Source organism: Amblyraja radiata, chromosome 15 (assembly GCF_010909765.2).
Source record: "Amblyraja radiata isolate CabotCenter1 chromosome 15, sAmbRad1.1.pri, whole genome shotgun sequence".
Lineage (NCBI taxonomy): Eukaryota > Metazoa > Chordata > Chondrichthyes > Rajiformes > Rajidae > Amblyraja > Amblyraja radiata.
Genome location: NC_045970.1, coordinates 38,983,943 through 39,005,185, shown reverse-complemented (window position 1 = coordinate 39,005,185; position 21,243 = coordinate 38,983,943). Strand labels below are relative to the sequence as shown.

General features: G+C 50.2%; 1 protein-coding gene across 1 annotated transcript in view; it reads left to right on the top strand.

Moving 5' to 3' along the window:
• Window positions 1-21,243, top strand: part of LOC116981253 (zinc finger matrin-type protein 4-like) — a 129,827-nt gene that overhangs the window by 18,616 nt on the left and 89,968 nt on the right. The window contains exons 4-5 of the mRNA XM_033034144.1: window positions 19,688-19,847; window positions 20,473-20,697. Of these exons, the coding sequence (XP_032890035.1) occupies window positions 19,688-19,847; window positions 20,473-20,697 (385 nt within the window). The remainder of the gene's footprint in view (window positions 1-19,687; window positions 19,848-20,472; window positions 20,698-21,243) is intronic.

Below are 21,243 nucleotides of genomic sequence, written 5' to 3'. Positions count from 1 at the left end.
CTCAAGGCAGAGACTTGTAGATATTTAAGAAATTACAAAATTGATTGTTAGTGCGGGAAACATCAGCCATGTTGTGCTGGGACCTCTGTTGTTTGTTTATATATATATATATAGGTGTGTTAGAGCATAGAACAGTACAGTACAGCACGGGAAGGGGGCCCTTTGGCCCACAAGGTCTGTGGAGAACATGATACCAAGTTAAACTGCTCTCATCTAGTTAATGTGGATCATTGGTCGGCATGGACTCGGCTGGGCCGAAGGGTTTGTTGCCACACTGTATCTCTAAACTAAGCTGAACTAAACTCTTATCTACCAGCACATAATCCATATCCCTCCACACAGAAGGCAGCGGGTGCCTGGAAAGTGCTGCCAGGGGTGGTGGTGGAGGCAGATACGACAGTGGCGTTTGAGAGGATTGTGGATGGGACACACATGAATATGCAGGGTATGAAAGGATTTGGATCACGTGCAGGCAGAGGAGATTAGTTCATCTTGGCATCAAGTCAGGCGCGGATATTGTGAGCCAAAGAGCCTGTTTTTGTGGTGTATGGTTCCATGTTCTTATAGCATAACAGGCACAAGGGGCCGAATGGCCTCTTTCTGCTTCTATTCCTTGTTTTAGGTGTTTTAGGTCAATGAAGTATGATTCAGGCATGGTCACTGGCAGAGCCTACAGTCAGCAAGATGCCACAGTTTAAAGTGATGTTGGATTGGGAGTCAATATTTATTTATTATTGTCACATGTACAGAGGTACAGTGAAAAGCTTGTTTGTTACGTGCAGTACAGTCAGCGGAAAGACGATACATAATTACAATCAGGCCGTCCAGACTGTACAACTACAGGGTAAAGGGAATAATGTTTAGTGCAAGATAAAGTCCAGTAACGTCTGATTAAAGACAGTGGGGAGACACAGTGACACAGCGGTAGAGCTGATGCCTTACAGCGCCACAGACGCGAGTCGATCTTGACTGCGGATGCTGTCAGTATCTGTACTATGAACACATGGGTTTTCTCGAAGTGCTCCGGTTTCCTCCCACACGCCGATGACGTGCTCCTCATGGTCGCCAACCCCGTCGACCTGCAGAGGATGCGTGAGTGCCAACGAGTCTTCTCGGCCGCCTCCTCTGCCAGGATCAACTGGGGGAAAGGTTCTGGACTCTTGGTGGGTCCCTGGCAGGTGGACTCCCTCCCGGAGGAGATGAGGTCTTTCACGTGGAGCACCACGCACCTCCTCTACCTGGGAGCCTACCTGAGTCCCGGTGCGGAGACCTGGCTGGCGAACTGGCAGGAGCTGGAGGCGAAAGTCGCCACCCGGCTGGGGCGCTGGTCGGGTCTCCTCAGAGTGCTTTCCTACCGGGGCAGGGTGTTGGTCATTAACCAACTCGTGGCCTCCATGCTCTGGTACAGATTGACCACATTGGTCCCATCAGCCACCTTTGCTGGGATCACCCAGAAGAATTTGGTGGACTTCTTCTGGGGCAACGCAAAGCACTGGGTCTCTGCAGCGGTCCTGAGTCTCCCGATCAAGGAGGGCGGTCAGTCGCTGGTGTGCATTCGCACCAAGGTGGCGGCTCTCCGCCTCAGGACCTTGCAGAGATACCTGTACTCAGGGCATCCTCCCAGGTGGCACGTGCTGGCGACGCACTATTTCCAACGGAGCCGCTGCCTTCAAGGAGGTACGCGGATCCCGATGGTGGGGGTCAGCCGTGCGGTCCTGATGGGGATGCCTGGCTTCTACAGGGACTTGTTGAGAGTCTGGAACCTGGTTGCCGTTGACCGGGCCCCACCTCTGCCGGCGGAGGGTGACGGCCCGGGCTTGAGAGCAGCCGGTCCCTGTCCCGACCCATCGGGTGTCGGGGGGACTCAAACGTGTGGAGTACTTGTGGTTGAGCAAGCCCCCGCTCAGCCGGAAGTACTCATCGGACCAAGGCGCCGTAATCCATCCCGGGAGCCGGTCCCACACGATTTGAGCCGCCTTTCCTCGACACCCTTCGTCTCCCTCCGAGACGCAGGGAGGCGTGTCCTGTACAGGCTCCTCCTCCACACCCTGCACTTCCTCGCCCTGGTCCACCGTCCGGACACCAAGTGGCGGTCGGTGTTGCCTTCCGGTCGCGAGGGTGGGGGTCCCTCTACGCAGGGATTCTCCCCCTCTACATTGGGGATCTTGGGTGGAGGGTACTGCACCGAGGTGTTCCCTGCAACCTGTTTCTCTCGCGGTTCACAGGCTCGCCAGCCGCCTGCCACTGTTGCGGGCTGGAAGAGTCTGTGTACCACGTGTACATGGAGTGCGTGAGGCTGCAGCCACTGTTTGAATATCTAAAGGGGCTGCTCCTTGCCTTCTGGCTGCATTTTTCACCCACCATCCCCATCTTTGGACACCCTGTGCGTAGGGGAGAGGGTAGGGCTGAAGATGTCCTGGTTGGGTTGCTCCTGGGCCTGGCCAAGCTGGCCATCCGCGAGTCAAGGTGCCAGGCGGTGGAGGGCTCTACCCGAGCCGGCTGCCTGCCCCTTTTCCGGGGATATGTCCATGCCCGGGTGTGGATAGAAAGGGAATACGCCCTGTCTACGGGCACCCTGAGGGAGTTCCGCGACCGCTGGGCACCGAGGGGGGTTGAATGTATCCTGGACAAGGATTGCAATATAGTTGTTTAGCAGTTGCTTAGCATATTTGTTCGTCTTGTATTAAGGTGGTGTTTTGTTTTATTGTATTGTAAATACTATTTTAATATTTGAATAAATATTTTTGATTAAAAATTTTTTTTTTAAATTAAAATGTGCTGGTTTATAACTTAATTGGCTTCAGTAAAATTGCAAATTACCCTTAGTGTGTAGGATAGTACTGGTGTACATGGTGATCGCTGGTCGGCGTGGATTTGGTGGGCCGAAGGGCCTGTTTCAGTGTTGTATCCCTGAAGTTAAAAAAAGTCCAAGGGTCTCCAATGAGGCGGATGGTAGGTCAGGAATGCACTCTAGTTGGTAAGAGGATGGTTCAGTTGCCTGATAACAGCTGGGAAGAAATTTGTTACTGAATCTGGAGGAGTGCATTTTCACACTTCTGTACCTCTTGCCTGATGGGAGAGGGGAGAGGGGGGAGTGGCCGGGGTGAGACTGGTCCTTGATGGTGCCGGTGGCCTTGCCGAGGCTGCGTGAGGTGTCGGTTGGTCAGAAGGTGGGGAAAGCTCTCTTGCTCGTTCATTCCGTCGGGGGAGAGCAGCCGGTTTCACATCTCATCAGACAGTCCAGTTCTACCTGCTGTGTCCAATCCCTTGCTTTCAGTAGAACTTTTATAGCTCGGGGCAATGTGGAAGTTGGCAGCATTTCACACAGAGAGAATAAGTTGTGTCAATTTTTGTCGCGGTAAATAGAATTTATACATGAATGATATTTATTTTTTCCTGGGGATTCGGTGTGGAGGGAACTCTCTGTCTATTCCCTGAATAAATTATAGTGAGTTGTTTCTAACACCTGCCTTACCTATCTTGCTGTAAATATCACAGTCTCTCCCCACCCACTGAATCTGCTGCCACTGCCCATAGAGGCTCTCCCCATCACCGATTCGCCCCCCCCCAGCACCCCCGCCCCTCCCCCTGCTGAGTCCCCTCCCATGGACACTCTTCCCCGTCTCTGGGTCTCCCCAAAAGGCATTGAGATCTGAAGATTGTCCCTGACACAACTGTAATGTGTAAACTAGGTCAATAGTTGCTGAGGATTCCATCAGCCGTGATTGATGGAAGTACTAAAACTGGATCAAAGCCTGAATATCTCCCCCTATCCTTCGCTGATCCTTGACTGAGCTGCACAGTGACACAGCGGTAGAGCTGCTGCCTCACAGCGTCAGAGACCCGGGTTCAAACCTGACTCCAGCAGTACAGAGTTTGTACGTTTTCCCTGTGACTATGCTTGGGTTTTCTCCGGGTGCTCCGGTTTCCTCCCACACTCCAAAGACGTGCAGGTTTGGTGGTTAATTGTTTTCAGAAAAAATTGTAAATTGTCCCCGGCGCGTTGGATGTTGCTAGTGTACGGGGTGATTGCTGGTCGGCACGGACTCGGTGGGCCAAAGGGCCTGTTCCCACACTGTATCTCTAAAGTCTAAAAGATTTCCCCGTCTGTCTTGACCATAGCCAAACTTCATAGACAATCTTTGCCTTCATTCAGCTAGTAACCAGCGTCACAATGTAACAATCTCACAAAGAGTTGTGATGTTTGTGCAACCAAAATAATCTCTCACAAGCTGAAAGTGAGTCACCTCTCCACTGAAAATAGTCTATCTTCTGAGGTCAATCACTTGATGGGCTATTTATTTCACTGCGCTTTAGACTTTAGCGATACAGCATGGAAACAGGCGCTTCAGCCCACCGTGTCGGCGCCGACCAGCTGAGTTGCTCCAGCGTTATGTGTCTATCTTCGGTATATATAAACCAGCATCTGCAGTTCCTTCCTACACATGGAGCAGACCTGAGCTGGTATCTACCTCATTGGAGACCACTCGGACTATCTTTGATCGGACTATACTGGGCTTTATGTTGCGTTAAACGTTATTTACGTTATTCCCTTTATCCTGTATCTGTACACTGTGGATGATTCAATTCATCATGTATTGTCTTTCTGCTGAATGGTTAGCAAGCAACAAAAGCTTTTCACTGTACCTCGGTACACGTGACAATAAACTGAACTCAAACTCAAGATAGACAAAAAAGTTAGAGTAACTCAGCGGAACAGGCAGCGTCTCTGGAGTGAAGGATTGGGTGATGTTTCGGGTCGAGACCCTTCTTCAGACCTAAAACGTCAGCTATTCATTCCCTCCAGAGATGCTGCCTGTCCCGCTGAGTTATTCCAGCATTTCGTGTCTATCTTCGGTTTAAACCAGCATCTGCAGTTCCTTCCTACACGTGAACTCAAACTCAAACAGGTGATCAATGGTGTTGACGGGGTGGGCCGAAGGGCCTGTTTGCATGCTGTGTCTTTGAGTAATAAATGCATCGATACAGTGCCTCTTGGTTCCCTGGCTGATGGGCTGCCCGTCCAGCGATTGACAAGGTTGGGGTGAGACGCTGCACCGTCAGCTGGGAGATGCAAGCGAGCTTTTGCCCGAATGCGACCACTTCACGCAACAAATCGGCTGCACGAGTGCTCGCAAAGTGTCTTAGTGGCGCAGAACAGTCTGACAACCAATTTTCAAAACAAAATAATCTTGCTGCAATGCGGGAGAGAGAAATAACGAGCTTTAAGTGTGGCTTTGGGTCCTTTGATGGAGGCGCAGGGATGGTATTCAGACTTTGTGGCAGAATATTTGAATTGTAAATTTCAGGCAATGTTTAAAATTTAAATGAAATTAAGGCCGGGTTTAATAAGTGTGCCCTTTAAAAAGAGGCACAGCAGAACCAATTAGAAACCCATCAAGGCGGCATCAATATGCAAAAGACAGGAGGAAAATGTGATAAATTTGAGAAATTAATGCAAGTGTTCTAAATATATATTTGTAAACAGCACCAGCATTCTCGTTTAATTAAGGCGCAGAGACAAATGATGAAGGCAGGGTCGGAGAGGGTTAGGACAGAGAGTTCTAATGGCAAGACGCCGCAATGTCCATGTATGTTTTCTTCGGAGCTTAGTCTTGGTGGGCAGTCCCACAGCAGCGGTCCAGAGAAGAGTGGGCATGTTGCCCATGGACATAATGCCATCGAGTCACACAGCACGGAAACAGGCCCTTCGTCCCAACTCGTCCATGCTGACCTAGATGGCCCATCTAAGCAAGTCCCATATACCTGCATTTGGTCTGTATCACTTTAATCCTTTCCTCTCCACGTACCTATCCAACCTAATTAACCTTCTCACGCAGCTGTCCTATGCGAGACAACATAGAGTCATATAGCACAGAGACGGGCCCTTCGGCCCAACTCGTCCATGCTGACCAACATACTCCGTCTTAAGGGGTTGGACAGGCTAGATGCAGGAAGATTGTTCCCGATGTTGGGGAAGTCCAGAACTAGGGGTCACAGTTTAAGGATAAGAGGGAAGTCTTTTAGGACCGAGATGAGAAAATCATTTTTTACACAGAGAGTGGTGAATCTGTGGAATTCTCTGCCACAGAAGGTAGTTGAGGCCAGTTCATTGGCTATATTTAAGAGGGAGTTAGATGTGGCCCTTGTGGCTAAAGGGATCAGGGGGTATGGAGAGAAGGCAGGGATGGGATACTGAGTTGGATGATCAGCCATGATCATATCGTATGGCGGTGCAGGCTCGAAGGGCCGAATGGCCTACTCCTGCACCTATTTTCTATGTTTCTATGTTTCTATGTCTATGCTGGTCCCATGTGCCCGCATTTGGTCCATATCGTTCTAACCCTTTACTATCCATGTACCTGTCCAATTATCTTTTAAATGCTGTTTGGCACCTGTCTCAACTCCCTCCTCTGGCAGCTCATTCCGTATGCCCACCCACTATGTGAGAAAGGCCCTTCTAAATACCTCCTATTCATCTACCTGTCCAAGTATATGTTGTTATAGCACCAGCCTGAACTAGCTCCTCCGGCATCTTGTTTCATACACTCAGCACCCTCTGTGTGAAATAATTGGCCCTCCTATTAAATATTTCCACTCTCACCTTAAACCTATGTTGTCTGGTTCTTGAACCCTAGCCCACCCAACCTCTCCCTGTACCTCGGGCCCTCGGATCCTGGCAACATCCTCGTAAATCTTCTCTGCACTCTTTCCAGCTGAATGTCCCGGACAATGTTTACACACCTCAACCACAGGATGAGTTGGAGTCGTTCAGCTTTAGAGATATAGCACGGAAACTGGCCCTTCGGCCCACCAATTCCAGGCCCACCAATCACCTGCATACTCGTTCTATCCTACATGCGAGGGGTAATATGCAATTTACAGAAGCCAATTAGCCTACAAACCTGCACGTCTTTGGAGTGTGGGAGGAAACCGGAGCACCCGGAGAAAATCCGTGCTGTCATAGGGAGAACTTACAAACCCTGTACAGACAGTAACACATAGTCAAAATTGCACCCGTATCTCTGGCACTGTGAGGCAACCAGGGGTGTAAAACTCGGGGGGGGGGGGGGGGGACAGGGGGGACACGTCCCCCCTCGGTTTTGAGAGGTGGGGGACATCCCCCTCCAACTTTTTATAATCCGGATTTTAAAACGCAGTGATATCTCCGCTTTCCGCGTGATAGTGGGGGTGGGACTGCTGATCGAGGACGCCAATTGGACGAGGGAGCAGGCAATGGGGGCGAGACATGATGATTCAGTGCGATCATTGGAGGAGTGAGGGGGGGGGGGGGTGGGACTGAGGATCGAGTGCGGTGATTGAGGGGAGAGACGTGACACAGACCTGCGCCTCATCCGCAGTCAGGATCGACCCCGGCTCTCCAACGCTGTCCCACCCCCACCCGAGTGCCCCCCCCCCCCACGGGTGGCCAGAGGGGTCGGGAGTCAGACTGGCGCTGTGCCCCCAGCCAGCGCAGAGAAGTATCGCTAAACCCAGCTCAACTCTGCCTGTCCCGCCAGGTTAACCTGCCTGGGCTTGCGGGAAATATGGCCAGCGCGGAGAAGCAGCGCTGGTGTCCCGTCAGTCCAGGCCGGGCTGTAGGTTAACCCGGCGAAAGAGGCAGAGTTGAGCTGCGTTTAGCGCTGGATTGAGCCTCTGAAGCCTCGCGCGTGTGTGTGAGTGTGCGCATGCGCACGCGGCCGTCAAAAATGGTGTCCCCCCTATCCCCCGGTCCCCTCCATATTTTGAAAGCGATTTCCGTGCCTGGAGAAACAACTCTACCGCTGTTCCGCCTGTACTAGGCCTGGCTTTATCAAGCACTGTGGTCACAGCTCACCACCATCGTGGCATCATTTTCGTACACAAATTATAGGTACTGGTTTATTATTGGGACGTGTACCCAGACACCTTGAAAAACAGTTGGTTTCCGTGCTATCCAGTTAAATGGTACCAAACATGAGTGCCACAGCTGGTGCCGTTCTGGTCTCCCCATTGCAGGCAGGATATGGATGTTTTAGTGAAGGTGCAGAAGAGGATTACCAGAATGCTGCCTAGGTTAGACGGCCTTACTGTGACAAACGGGATGAAAAGATAAATCACTTTCATCTCCATGCACGTGGTCCATATCCCTCCATTCCCCACACATATCCATGTGCCTTTCCAAAAACCTCTTCAATGCCGCTATCGTATCTACCTCCATCACCGCCCCTGGCAGCTTGTTCCAGACCCCCACCACCCTGTGTAACAAGCTTGCACCAAACATCCCCTCTAAACTGTACCCCTCTCGTCTTGAAGCTCAGCCTTCTGGTCTTTGGTATTTCCACCCTGGGAAAATGCTTCTGACTGTCTACCATATCTAAGCCTCTCATAAATGTATATGCTTTAATCAGGTGTCCCACCCAACCTCTGGCGACCCAGGGAAAATAATCTGTCCAACCTCTCCCTGCAGCTAATACCACCTAATCCAGGCATTCTTCTGGTAAACCTCCTCTGCACCCTCACCAAAGCCCCCACATCCTTCTTGTAATGGGGCGACAAGACTTGCACGCTTTACTCCAAATGCGGTCTAACCAAAGTCCTATTGCATGATGCATCATGGCATCTTGTACTCCCGGCCTATGCAAGCAAGCACACCAAATGCTTTCCTTACCACTCTACTACTTGTGTTACCACTTTCAGGGAGCTATGGACCTGGACCCCAAAGTCCATCTGTGCATTAATGCTGTCAAGTGCCTTGCCATTGACTGTATATTATCTTGACCAGGGATCAATGGAGAGGTCTAGGGTCTCAACCCGCAATAAAAATGATGACATTTTGATTTCTTTCCGTGAGTTGAATGTGCTCAAAATTTGGCACTGGGTTATGAAGAGCTCTTTACAAGTTCTTTGCAGTTCAAAAGAGGAAATGCAAGCATTTTATTAATTTAATTTTATGAATATATTGGCAAGGTCAGCATTTAACGTCCTTGGGAGGCAGTGGTGAGCTGCCTTGTTGAACTGCTGCAGTCTGATGTACAGCAGCTGGCGGGGCAGTTCAGAGGTGGGGTCAGGGGGGTTGTCCGCACAGTGACACAGCAGTAGAGTTGCTGCCCCACAGCGCCAGCGACCTATTTATACAGGCGGATGGAGTGGTAAGGAAGGAGTATGGTATGCTGGCCTTCATCGGATCGGGTCATTGAGTGTAAGAGTCAGTAAGTCATGATGGTGCTTTTCAGGATGGCACAGGGTTGGCACAGTGGCACAGCAGTAGATTTGCTGCCCCACAGCGCCAGGGACCCAGGTTCGATCCTGACTACAGGCGCTGTCTGTACGGAGTTTGTACGTTCTCCCTGTGACCCCGTGGGTTTTCTGCAGGTGCTCTGGTTTCCTCCCACTCTCTAAAGATGTAATAATAATAATAATGGATGGGATTTATATAGCGCCTTTCTAATACTCAAGGCGCTTTACATCGCATTATTCATTCACTCCTCAGTCACACTCGGTGGTGGTAAGCTACTTCTGTAGCCACAGCTGCCCTGGGGCAGACTGACGGAAGCGTGGCTGCCAATCTGCGCCTATGGCCCCTCCGACCGCCACCAATCACTCACACACATTCACACACAGGCAAAGGTGGGTGAAGTGTCTTGCCCAAGGACACAACGACAGTATGCACTCCAAGCGGGATTCGAACCGGCTACCTTCCGGTACAGGCTTGCAGATTAATTGGCTTTGATATAAATTGTCCCTAGGGTGTAGGATAGTGTTAGTGTATGGGGTGAACGCTGGTAAGTATGGTGGGCCGAAGGGCTTGTTTCCATGCTGTATTTCCAATGTGGGGAAGCATATCGTTTGGTGCGAGTGTGGGCGCAAGCAAAACATGGAATGAATGCAGGCTTGGCGAAAATCAGCGGTGGGTGATCAGCACGGATTTAGTGGGCCGAAGGGCCTGCCTCCTCTCTTTGCAGGTGACCCCCACATTACAAGAGGCTGGGGGGACAGAGAGGGAATTGAGTTCCTGGAAAACAAACTGAATTGCAATTTTCTGTAATGTAAAACGGTGTCACCTCTTCTGATGACAAGAAATGCGAGTTGTTAAAAAAAAAATTTGTGTTTATTTTACACAAATTTTATCAGAGCAAAATTTCCTGTACATGTCCCAGTTCTTTTGGTAGTGATTGATAGATTTCCTAAAGATGTATTTTTGTTACCCAAACACCATAATATGTAGGTTACACATATCACTGTATGATTCTACTTAGCCTGAAGAGCATCGGTGAATTAGATGGGATTAGGTTTATTAATGGCACATGTACTGAGGTACAGTGAAAAGGTGTGTTTTGCATGCTAGCCAAACAGATCAGACATACCATATATAGATACAATCAAGTCAAACTCAAGTACGATAGGTAGAGCAAAGGGGAAGACACAGAGTACAGAATATAGTTCTCAGCATTGTAATGCATCAGTTACATAGACCAAGCGGTGGAGGCAGGTTCTCTGGATGCTTTCAAGAGAGAGCTAGATGGGGCTCTTAAAAATAGTGGAGTCAGGGGATATGGGGAGAAGGCAGGAATGGGGTACTGATTGGGGATGATTAGCCATGATCACATTGAATGGCGGTGCTGGCTCGAAGGGCCAAATGGCCTACTCCTGCACGTATTGTCTATTGTCTATTGTCATGAAGTCCAATGTCCGCAATGGGCCCCCCCCCCCCCGTCCCTTTCCACCTATTTCCCTCCCTCCATCTTTACATTTTCACTTCTTTCCTTATCTGACATCCTTTTGCCTCCTTTTCACCTCTAGCCTTCGTCACTTACGCCACCCATCTGCCAGTCAACCCCCCCCCCCCCCCCCTATATCCACCTATCATTTGCCAGGCTTTGTCCTGCCCCGTCATTCTCTCCCAGCTTTCTCCACCCACCACTGCATCAGTCTGAAGAAGGGCCCCATCCTGGGACGTTCTCTATCCATTCCCTCAACAGATGCTGCCTGACCAGCTGAGCTCCTTCAAGCAATTGTTTTTTTTGCTCTAAGTAGAATTTGCTCTAACCATAGATAGAGTGGATGAGAAGAGGATGTTTCCACGACTGGGAGAGTTTGGGACCAGAGAGCACAGACTCGTCATAAAAGGATGTACCATTAGAAAGGAGATGAGGAGGAATTTATTTCGCGAGAGGAGGAATTCGTCGCCACAGACGACGGCGGAGGCCAAGTCATTGGGTATTTTTAAAACAGAGATTGACGGGGTTTAGATTAGTAAGAACATCAAAGATTACGGGGGGAAGGCAGGAGAATGGGGTTAAGAGGGAAAGACAGATCAGCTTTGATTAAATGGCAGAGTAGACTTGATGGGCCAACATTTTTCAGTTTTATTTCAAGAGATGCAGCATGGTGTGGCCCTTCAGCCCACCAAATCTGCACCGACCTGTTCACATTAGTTCGATCCGACACACTAGGGACAATTTATGTAAGTCGATTAACTGATGGGCCAAATATTTCGGCTCCTATGTCTTCTGAGAAGATCTAACCCAATTTGCACCCCCTATGGTTTCATTAATAATAGTAACAGGTTTCTTGCGAAGTGGTAAAAGCACATTAAATGCCTTGTGTTAATGTGACGCTGAGATGGTGAAACTGTTATTGCTACCCGCTCCGATATAGTGTTGGGTTAGGAATCCCATAATATTGATCCAATTCAGTTAATAACTCACAGCAATGCTCTCAGTTTATCAGTGATCTACGTATTGATTTTGTGGACTTGGGACTTAATCACTCCGCAACTCTGCCTCTCGCTTCCAGTGCAGTGCTGAGTGTTGAGAAGCATAACCTGCCCTGCCAACTCGTCAACAACAACTCGGGGAATGACTGTAGTGAAACGATGAGACAAGCTCAATCTGATAAAGGTGCGGGCGGACAGCAAGGAAACTATGCTGTAACTCAGCAGGTCAGGCAGCATCTGGATTTAGAGCGTTTGTTGCATGCTAACTAGTCAGCAGAAAGACTATACATGATTACAATCAAGCCGTCCACAGTGTACAGATACAGGATAAAGGGAACAATGTTTAGTCCACGATAAAGTCCAGTAAATTCCGATTACAGATAATCCAACGGCCTCTAATGAGGTAGATGGACCTCTCTTTAGTTGTCGATGGATGTTGGTGATGTTTCATGTTGGGACCCTTCTTCAGAGCTAGGGAACAGTGCTGAAGTAACTCAGCGGATCAGGCAGCATCGCTGGAGAACATGGGTGGGTGACGTTTTGGGTCGGGTCCCTTCTTCAGACGGATGGTGGTTGGATGGAGGGGGGGGAGGGAGGAGAGGGGAGAAAGCTGGAAGAGAGGAGGGGCAAGGCAAAGTGTGGCAAGTGATGAGTGGATAGAGGGGAGGGGGCTTGACTGGCAGATGGGTGGACAAGGACAGGAAATGAAAAGGAGATAAAAGGGTGTGAGATGGGGAGAGCAGAAGCATAAATTGTGAAGCTAGAGGAAGAGATGTAGGTGGTAGAGGACAAGAGGGGGAGATGGTAAATGGGGCTGGAGAAACGGGTGAGCATCCAGGTGGGTCACAGGGACAAGAGGGGGCGGGGGCAAACAAAGGGGAGGGGGAAGTATGTTAGTTACCTAAAATTGGAGATTGTTCATACTGTTGAGTTGCAAGCTACCCAAGTGGAATATGAGGTGCTGTTCCTCCTTTTGTATGTGGCTCACTCTGGCAATGGAGGGGGCCCAGGACAGAAAGGTCAGTGTGGGAATGGGAAGGGGGGTTGGAATGGGAGATCCAGCCGGCCTTGGCGGACCGAGCGCAAGTGTTTGGCGAAACAGTCGCTGAACCTACGCTTGGTCTCGCCAGTGTAATGGAGGCCACGTGAGAAACATTGAATGCTGTGGATGAGGTTGGAGGAGGTCCACGTCAACCTCTATCTCACCTGGAAGGACTGCTGTGGACCCTGTGTGGAGGTGAGTAGGAGGTGTAAGGACAGGTGTTATATCAGTAATGTAATGCATCTGCCTGTAAACGCAGGGATTTGACAGCAGCTGAGGATGCAAGGGCTATATATAGATCTTTACAGGATGGGAGAGAGACCCTTGGAAGAAATCCACCACTCATTGCAACGCCCTAATTTTTTCCCTGTTCATTGTTTGCCCAGAGAGTGGAGGGTATGGCCATCCCGACCATCAATGATTTGGATGAAGGGATTCAAAGTAACATTAGCAAATTTGCAGATGACACAAAGCTGGGTGGCAGTGTGAACTGTGAGGAGGATGCTATGAGAATGCAGGGTGACTTGGACAGGTTGGGGGAGTTGGCAGATGCATGGCAGATGAAGTTTAGTGTGGATAAATGTGAGGTTATCCACTTTGGTATCAAAAACAGGAAGGCAGGTTACTATCTAAATGGTGTCAAGTTGGAAAAAGGAGAAGTACAACGGGATCTGGGGGACCTTGTTCATCAGTCTATGAAAGTAAGCATGCAGGTACAGCAGGCAGTGAAGAAAGCGAAGGGCAATTTGGCCTTTATAACAAGAGGAGTCGAGTATAGGAGCAAAGTACATGTTCCCGCTGTTGGGGGAGTCCAGAACCAGAGCCCACAGTTTAAGAATAAGGGATAAGCCATTCAGAATGGAGACGAGGAAACACTTTTTCTCACAGAGAGTTGTCTGTGGAATTCTCTGCCTCGGAGGGCGGTGGAGGCCGGTTCTCTGGATACTTTCAAGGGAGAGCTAGACAGGGCTCTTAAAGATAGCGGAGTCAGGGGATATGGGGAGAAGGCAGGAACGGGGTACTGATTGGGGATGATCAGCCATGATCACATTGAATGGCGGTGCTGGCTCGAAGGGCCGAATGGCCTACTCCTGCACCTATTGTCTATTGTCTATTGACCAGCCGGTCACGTCTTCCTGCTCTACATTTTGCAATTGCTACACTCTTATCCATGTTCTCCCCTCTAACTGTTCCCATTCCTCATTGACCAGTCAACCTTGTTTCCATGGTCAGTGCAGTTTCCCCCTATCAGAGACATCCCTCCCACCCTCCTTGCATGGAACAGTGCAGCACAACAACCACAGGCCCTTCGGCCCACAATGCTCATGCTGAGCGTCTTAATGAGCATGGTAGTTTAGTTTATAGACACAAAATGCTGGAGTAACTCAGCGGGTCTGGCAACACCACCTGAGAAAAGGACTAGTTGACGTTTCGGGTCAGAACCCTTCTTCAGACTGGTTTCGTTTAGAGATACAGCATGGAAACAGGCCCTTCGGCCCGCGGAGTCCATGCCAACCAATGACACATACACCATTTGTACCCTACAAACCAGGGGCAATTTATAGGAGCCAATTAAACTGCAAATCTGTATGTCTTTGGGATATGGTAGGAAACTGCCGCACCTGGAGAAAATCCACGTGGTCACCGGGACAAACGTACAGACGGAGTCCATGGTCAGGATCGAACCCGGGTCTCTGGTGCTGTGAGGCAGCAACTCTACTGCTGCACCACTGTGCTGCAGATATTGTCTCCATCCCAGTTCTGACGAAGGGTCTCCGACCTGAACCATTGACTCTATTTCTCTTCCCACAGATGCCGCCTGACCAGCTGAGTATTTCCACCATTTTCTGGTTAGAAACATAGAAGCATGGAAAATAGGTGCAGGAGGAGGCCATTTGGCCCTTCAAGCCAGCACCGCCATCAATTGTGATCATGGCTGATCGTCCCCAATCAATAACTCGTGCCTGCCTTCTCCCCATATCCCTTGACTCCACTAGCCCGTAGGGCTCTATCTAACTCTCTCTTAAATCCATCCAGTGATTTGGCCTCCACTGCCCTCTGTGGCAGGGAATTCCACAAGTTCACAACTCTCTGGGTGAAAACGTTTTTTCTCACCTCAGTCTTAAATGGCCTCCCCTTTATTCTAAGACTGTGGCCCCTGGTTCTGGACTCGCCCAACATTGGGAACATGTTTGATTATGATTATGAACTCCTTCAGGAATACCGGGTAATGTCAATGTTAGGTTTTATGCTTCCAGGTGCTGCAGTTATATTTTTTCGATGTCCACAATTGCATCAATTATTTGGCCGAGAGCCCAAACGTAAATGTTTCATTGAGTTTGTAGCTGGAGCAATTTAGCTGCAACCAGGTATAGTTCAGAGGAAATTCATAACACTTAAGTAAGGAGTATAGAGGTTGGGAGGTCTTGTTACAGTTACATAAGGCACTGGTGGGGCCACATTTAGAGTATTGTGTTCAGTTCTGGTCACCATGTTACGGGAAAGATATCATTGAGCTAGAAAGGATGCAGAGAAGCTTTATGAGGATGTTGCCAGGACTAGAGGGCCTGAGCTACAGGGAGAGGTTGAGCAGGCTAGGACTTTATTCCTTGGAGCACAGGAGGATGAGGAGTGATCTTATAGTGGTGTACAAAATTATGAGAGGAATAGTTTGGGTAAATGCACAGTCCTGTGCCCAGAGTGGGGGATTCGAGAACCAGAGGATATACTGTAGGTTGCAAGTGAAGGGGGATTTAATAGGAATCTGAGGGGTAATTTTTTTTACACAAAGAGTGGTGGGTGTATGGAAGAAGCTGCCAGAGGAGGTAGTTGAAGCAGGTACTATAACAACATTTAACAGACACTTGTACATGGTCATGGATATGAAAGGTTTAGAGGGATATGAGTCCATTGACAGCATATAGAATTAGCTTAGATAATCTTGGACTGAAGTACAACTCCTACTGTATAACTCAATGACACACACACCAGACACACCTATCCTACACTAATCCCGTTTATTTTCCCCACATTTCCATCGACTCCCCTTTTTCTACCACCAGCCGACACATGAGGGGCAATTTACAGAGGCCAATTGACACACCGATCCCCCATACACAATTTCCGAGATGGGGAGGAAACCAGAGCACCTGAGGAGAACGTGCAAACTCTGCACAGACAGCTCCCGAGGTCATTATTGAACCAGGGTCTCCGGTGCTGTAAGGCAGCAGCTCCAGTACGGCACAGCATTCTAGCGTATAGATCACTTTACATTTTAGAGATACAGCGTGGAAACAGGCCCTTCTGCCCACCGAGTCTGCACCAACTCACGATCACCCCATACACTAGCACTATCCTACACACGAGGGACAATTTACAATTGATACAGATGCCAGTTAAACTACAAACCTGTACGTCTTTGGAGTGTGGGAGGAAGTTGGAGCACCCGGAGAAAACCCACGCGGCCACAGGGTGAATGTACAAACTCCATACAGGCAGCACCCGTAGTCGGGATCGAACCTGGGTCCCTGGCGCTGTGAGGCCGCAACTCTACCGCTGCGCCACCATGCCAGCCAGTGTAAGCTGGGGGTGTCACAGTGGTGCAGAGTTACAGTTAGAGTCAGACCAGCGGTGGTTGGTTCAGCTGTGATCTAATTGAGGGACAAGCCAGACTCGAGGTCCTCCAAGGATCTATCTCCTACCCTGCAGGAGGATGAAGACCCAGGAGATGTGGAGTTGGGACATCTTGGCTTCAATGATGAGCCAGTGAATACATTTGCATCAACGTGTGCACTGACTGCGATTTGCGCATCTCTGAACATTTGCTCCATCTGTCGAGTGAGAACTCCACACACCATTTCCCTCCGAGCTGTGTTTACTGGGGGCTTGGCCAGGATGTTCTTTAACGCCACTCATGTCTCCGGCTGTCAAACGGAGATCTTCACCTTCGGGAGACAGACACAGAGTGCTGGAGACACTCAGCTGGTCAGGCGGCGTCTGCGGAGAAAAAGGGTGGGTGATGTTTCGGGTCGGGACCCTTCTTCAGACTTTACATTCGGACTGAAGCAAAGGGAGTGTAGAAGCCTCACGTCGAACCTGGGCCCGACCCCCGTGACTGAGGGAGCGAGGACCATTGTGGACACAGCTGTGTGCTGGTGCTATGTCTGCTCTCAGGGCAATGGAGATGCCACCAGCAAGTTGAAGGAAGGATAGACTTGGATGGAGTGGAATACTTTATTGTCACATGTGGCCACCTATGACGCTGAGTTCAGCCCCGCTGTAAGGTTTCCGATTAGCCAAATGGGAAGAAAACTGATCTTCTAAAAGTGTACATGATCTTATAGAGGTGTACAGAATTGTGAGAGGAATAGATTGGGTAAACACACAGAGTCTCTTGCCCAGAGTTGGGGAATTGAGAACCAGAGGACATAGGTTTAAGATGAGGAAAGAATGAAGAGGAACCTGAGGGGTAACTTTTTTACACAAAGGGTGGCGGGTGTATGGAACGCGTTGCCGGAGGAGGTAGTTGAAGCAGGTACCATCGCAACGTTTAAGAAACAATTAGATAGGTTCATGGACAGGATAGGTTTAGAGTCAAGTCAAGTCAAGTTTATTTGTCACATACACATACGGGATGTGCAGTGAAATGAAAGTGGCAATGCTTGCGGACTTTTGTGCAAAAGACAAACAACCAAACAAACTATAAACACAATCATAACACACATATTCTTTTACATAATAAATAATGGAAGGAAAAACGTTCAGTAGAGTTAGTCCCTGGTGAGATAGGCGTTTACAGTCCGAATGGCCTCTGGGAAGAAACTCCTTCCCAACCTCTCCGTTCTCACCGCATGGCAACGGAGGCGTTTGCCTGACCGTAGCAGCTGGAACAGTCCGTTGCAGGGGTGGAAGGGGTCTCTCATGATATTGTTGGCTCTGGAGTTGCACCTCCTGATGTATAGTTCCTGCAGGGGGGCGAGTGAAGTTCCCATAGTGCGTTCGGCCGAACGCACTACTCTCTGCAGAGCCTTCTTGTCCTTGGCAGAGCAATTCCCAAACCAGATGGTAATGTTCCCGGACAAGATGCTTTCCACCGCCGCTGCGGTGGTGGGATATTGACCAAATGCATGAAGGTGGGACTAGTGCAGATGGGCCATGTTGATCGGAGAGGGCAAGTTGGGCCGAAGGGCCTATTTCCACACTGTATGACTATGACTCTAATACATGGGGTCACAAGAAATTACAATGCTGGAATCCTGAGCAAAAGCAAAGTGCTGGAGGAGCTCAGCAGGTCATGCAACACCTCTCTGTCAAGATCGGCTGTGAACCATTCTCTCCTCCTTCTCTCTCTTTCCCACTCCCCCCTTTCCTCCTCCCCACCCACCTCCCTTACTCTCCCCCTTATCATTCTCCCTTGCTTAGTCTCACCCCTGTCACTCCCTCTTCTCCCCTCTCCCAAGAGGTACAGAAATGTAAAAATGTACACCTCCAGATTCAGGGACAGTTTCTTCCCAGCTGTTATCAGGCAGCTGAACCGTCCTCTCGCCGTCTAGAGAGCGGTCCCGACCTCCCATCTACCTCATTGGAGACCTTCATGCTATCATTAATTGGACTTTATCTTGCACGAAACATTATTCCCTTTATCCTGTATCTGTACACTGTGGACTCTGTTTATTTAGGTCTATGTTTATTATTGTCACCTCAAGTTCAAGTTCAAGTGAGTTTATTGTCATGTGTCCCTGTATAGGACAATGAATTCTTGCTTTGCTTAAGCACTACTGAGGTACAGTGAAAAGCTTTTGATTTTCATGCTATCCAATCGGATCAGATAATACTATTCATAAATACCATCAAGACAAACTCAAGTACAATAGGAAGAGCAAAGGGGAAGATACAGAGTGCAGAATATCGTTCTTATCATTGTAACGCATCCGTTCCAGAGACAAAGTCCAATGTCGTAATGGGGTAGAGGTGAATCGGACAGTACCCCAGCTTGTGGAAGAACCGTTCTGTAGCTTGATAACAGAGGGGAAGAAGCTGTTCCTGAGTCTGGCGGTGGGTGCTTTCAAGCTTCTGTACCGTCTGCCGGGCGGGAGTTATGATGTTGGGTGTCGGCAAACTACCTGGTACCTTTTCGTTTCACCCATCGCTGGATGGAGGTTCTCAGCCAACAGGTGAAACTGGAGGACGAACATGTTGGTGAGTCCCAGGCGCTGGTCAAATGAACAAACCACAGTCAGTGCAAGGGATGAGTAGCAGTGAGAGACATCATCTCCCTCACTGCTGTTATAGGCATAGAGTCACACAGCACGGACAGAGGCCCTTCAGCCCAACACGTCCATGCTGACCAAGATGCCCCATCTACACTAGTCCCACCTGCCCGCGTTGGGCCCATATCCCTCTAAACCTGTCTTATCCCTGTTCCTGTCCAAGTGACTTGTAAGTCCCAGAAGGGTTGAATCTTGCTGTGTATTTAAACTGCCTTTCGTGTGAGACTGGTCAGGATTGGTCGTCAGCAGATCGACAGTGAAGTTTGTTTGATCATCCTTCCTCTTTCTCTCTTCCTTCCCCTCCATCTCTCCCTCTCTCCATCTCTCACCCAACACCTTCTCTCCATCCTACCTCTCCATCACTCGCTTTCTCTTACCCTCTCTCCCTCCCCTCTCTCTCCCCTCCCTCTACCCCTCTCTCCCCCTCTATCCCCGCTCTAACCCCCCACCTCTCCCCCCCTCTACCGCCCCCTCTACCGCCCCCTCTCTCCTCCCCCCTCTCTTCCCCCTCTCTTCCCCTTCTCTCTCTCTCTCCCCCCCTCTCTCCCCCCTCCCTCTTTCTCCCCCTCTCTCTCCTTCTCTCCCCCCCTCTCTTCCCCCCTCTCTCCCCCTCCCTCTCTCTCCCCCCTCCCTCTCTCTCCTCCCCCCCCCCTCTCCCCCCCTCTCCCCGCTTGCTAGGACAGTGATGACAGGGAGGTGGACAGGAACAAGTGCTGTACCCTCTGCAACATGTTCTTCACCTCAGTGATCGTCGCCCAGTCCCACTACCAGGGCAAAACGCACGCCAAGAGGATGCGGCTGGTGCTGGGAGAGTCGCCGGTGCCCGCGCCCACAGCAGGTAAGCCTCCTCGGCAGATCCCACTCCTCCCTCCGTGCCTCAACCCGATGCTTCAATGGTACGTTACGATCACAGTGAAATGCGTTGTTCTGCATGCAACCCGGTCAAATCAGACAGCGGGCCTCACCGAGACAGCACACGAGTGCCGACACCTTTCGGCACCAACAAAGTTACAAAAGTTCACCGAACATTCCTATCTACAGCCTGCCGCCGCACGTTGATGTAGCTCCCCCACCCACCCACCCTGGTTCCCCTTTGCTCTCAGTGCCCCCTCCCCAGCACATGATCCATATCCCCCCCCCCAGTCCCTGCATATCCATGGGCCTCTTCAATACCACGATCATATCTGCCTCCACCCCCCACCCCTGGCAGTATGTTCCAGGCACCCACCGCCCTCTGTATAAGGACACTTGTCCCGCACGTTCTCTTAAATCTGTATAACCATGCCCTCTGGTCTATCCCTATCCAAACGTTCCTGTGCACACTAATCCTGCACGAATCCCAACCTATCCACGTTCTCCAGAGGTGTTGCCTGACCCGCTGAGTAGTTACTCCAGCTTTCTGTGTCAATCTTTCCAGTTTCTAGATGTGATTTTTACCCTGTAATTATTATTTTATATCCCAGAGTCCTCTCCCGAGTCGCTGCCTCCTGTGACCCCCATCTTCCCCGGCCTGGGCTCCGTCACGGACAACGGCGACCTGGCCAAGTTCTGCCGTCTCTGCAGCGCCTGGTTTAACAACCCCATGATGGCCCAACAGCACTACGAGGGCAAGAAGCACAAGAAGAATGCGGCCAGGGTCAAGCTACTGCAGCAGCTGGGAAAGACGCTGGACTCCGAGGCTCTCAGAGGTACGTTGACCCCTCCCTATCTCCCCTCCTCGCCTGCTGGCCACAATCCCCCAGTGCACTCTGAATATATGCTCTCTCTCCCTCTCCCTTTCTCCCTTCTTCCCCACTCCCTCCTTCCTCTCTCCCTTCTTCCCTCTCTTTCATCCCCTCCCTCCTCCTCCCCTTCCCCCTCCCTCCTCCTCCCCCTCCTCCTCCTCCCTCCCTCCCCCTCCTCTCTCTCTCCCCCTCTCCCTCTCTCCCTCTCCCCCTCCCCCTCCCCCCTCTATCCCTTCACGCTTTCTCCTTCCCTCTCTTCCTCTCTATCTCATTCTCTCTTTCACTCCCTCTCTCACACTCCCACCTCTCTCTCTCGCTCTCTCAATCTCTCCCACGCCTCTTGTTCACTTCTCTCACTGTCTTGTTCCCTCCCTCACTCTCCCTCACCCACTTCTTCTCTCGACATTCTGCGCTCTGCATCTTCCCCTTTGCATCACCTGTTGTACTTGAGTTTAGCATGGCTGTGTTTATGTACAATATTATCTGGTCTGATTGAGTAGCGTGCAAAAC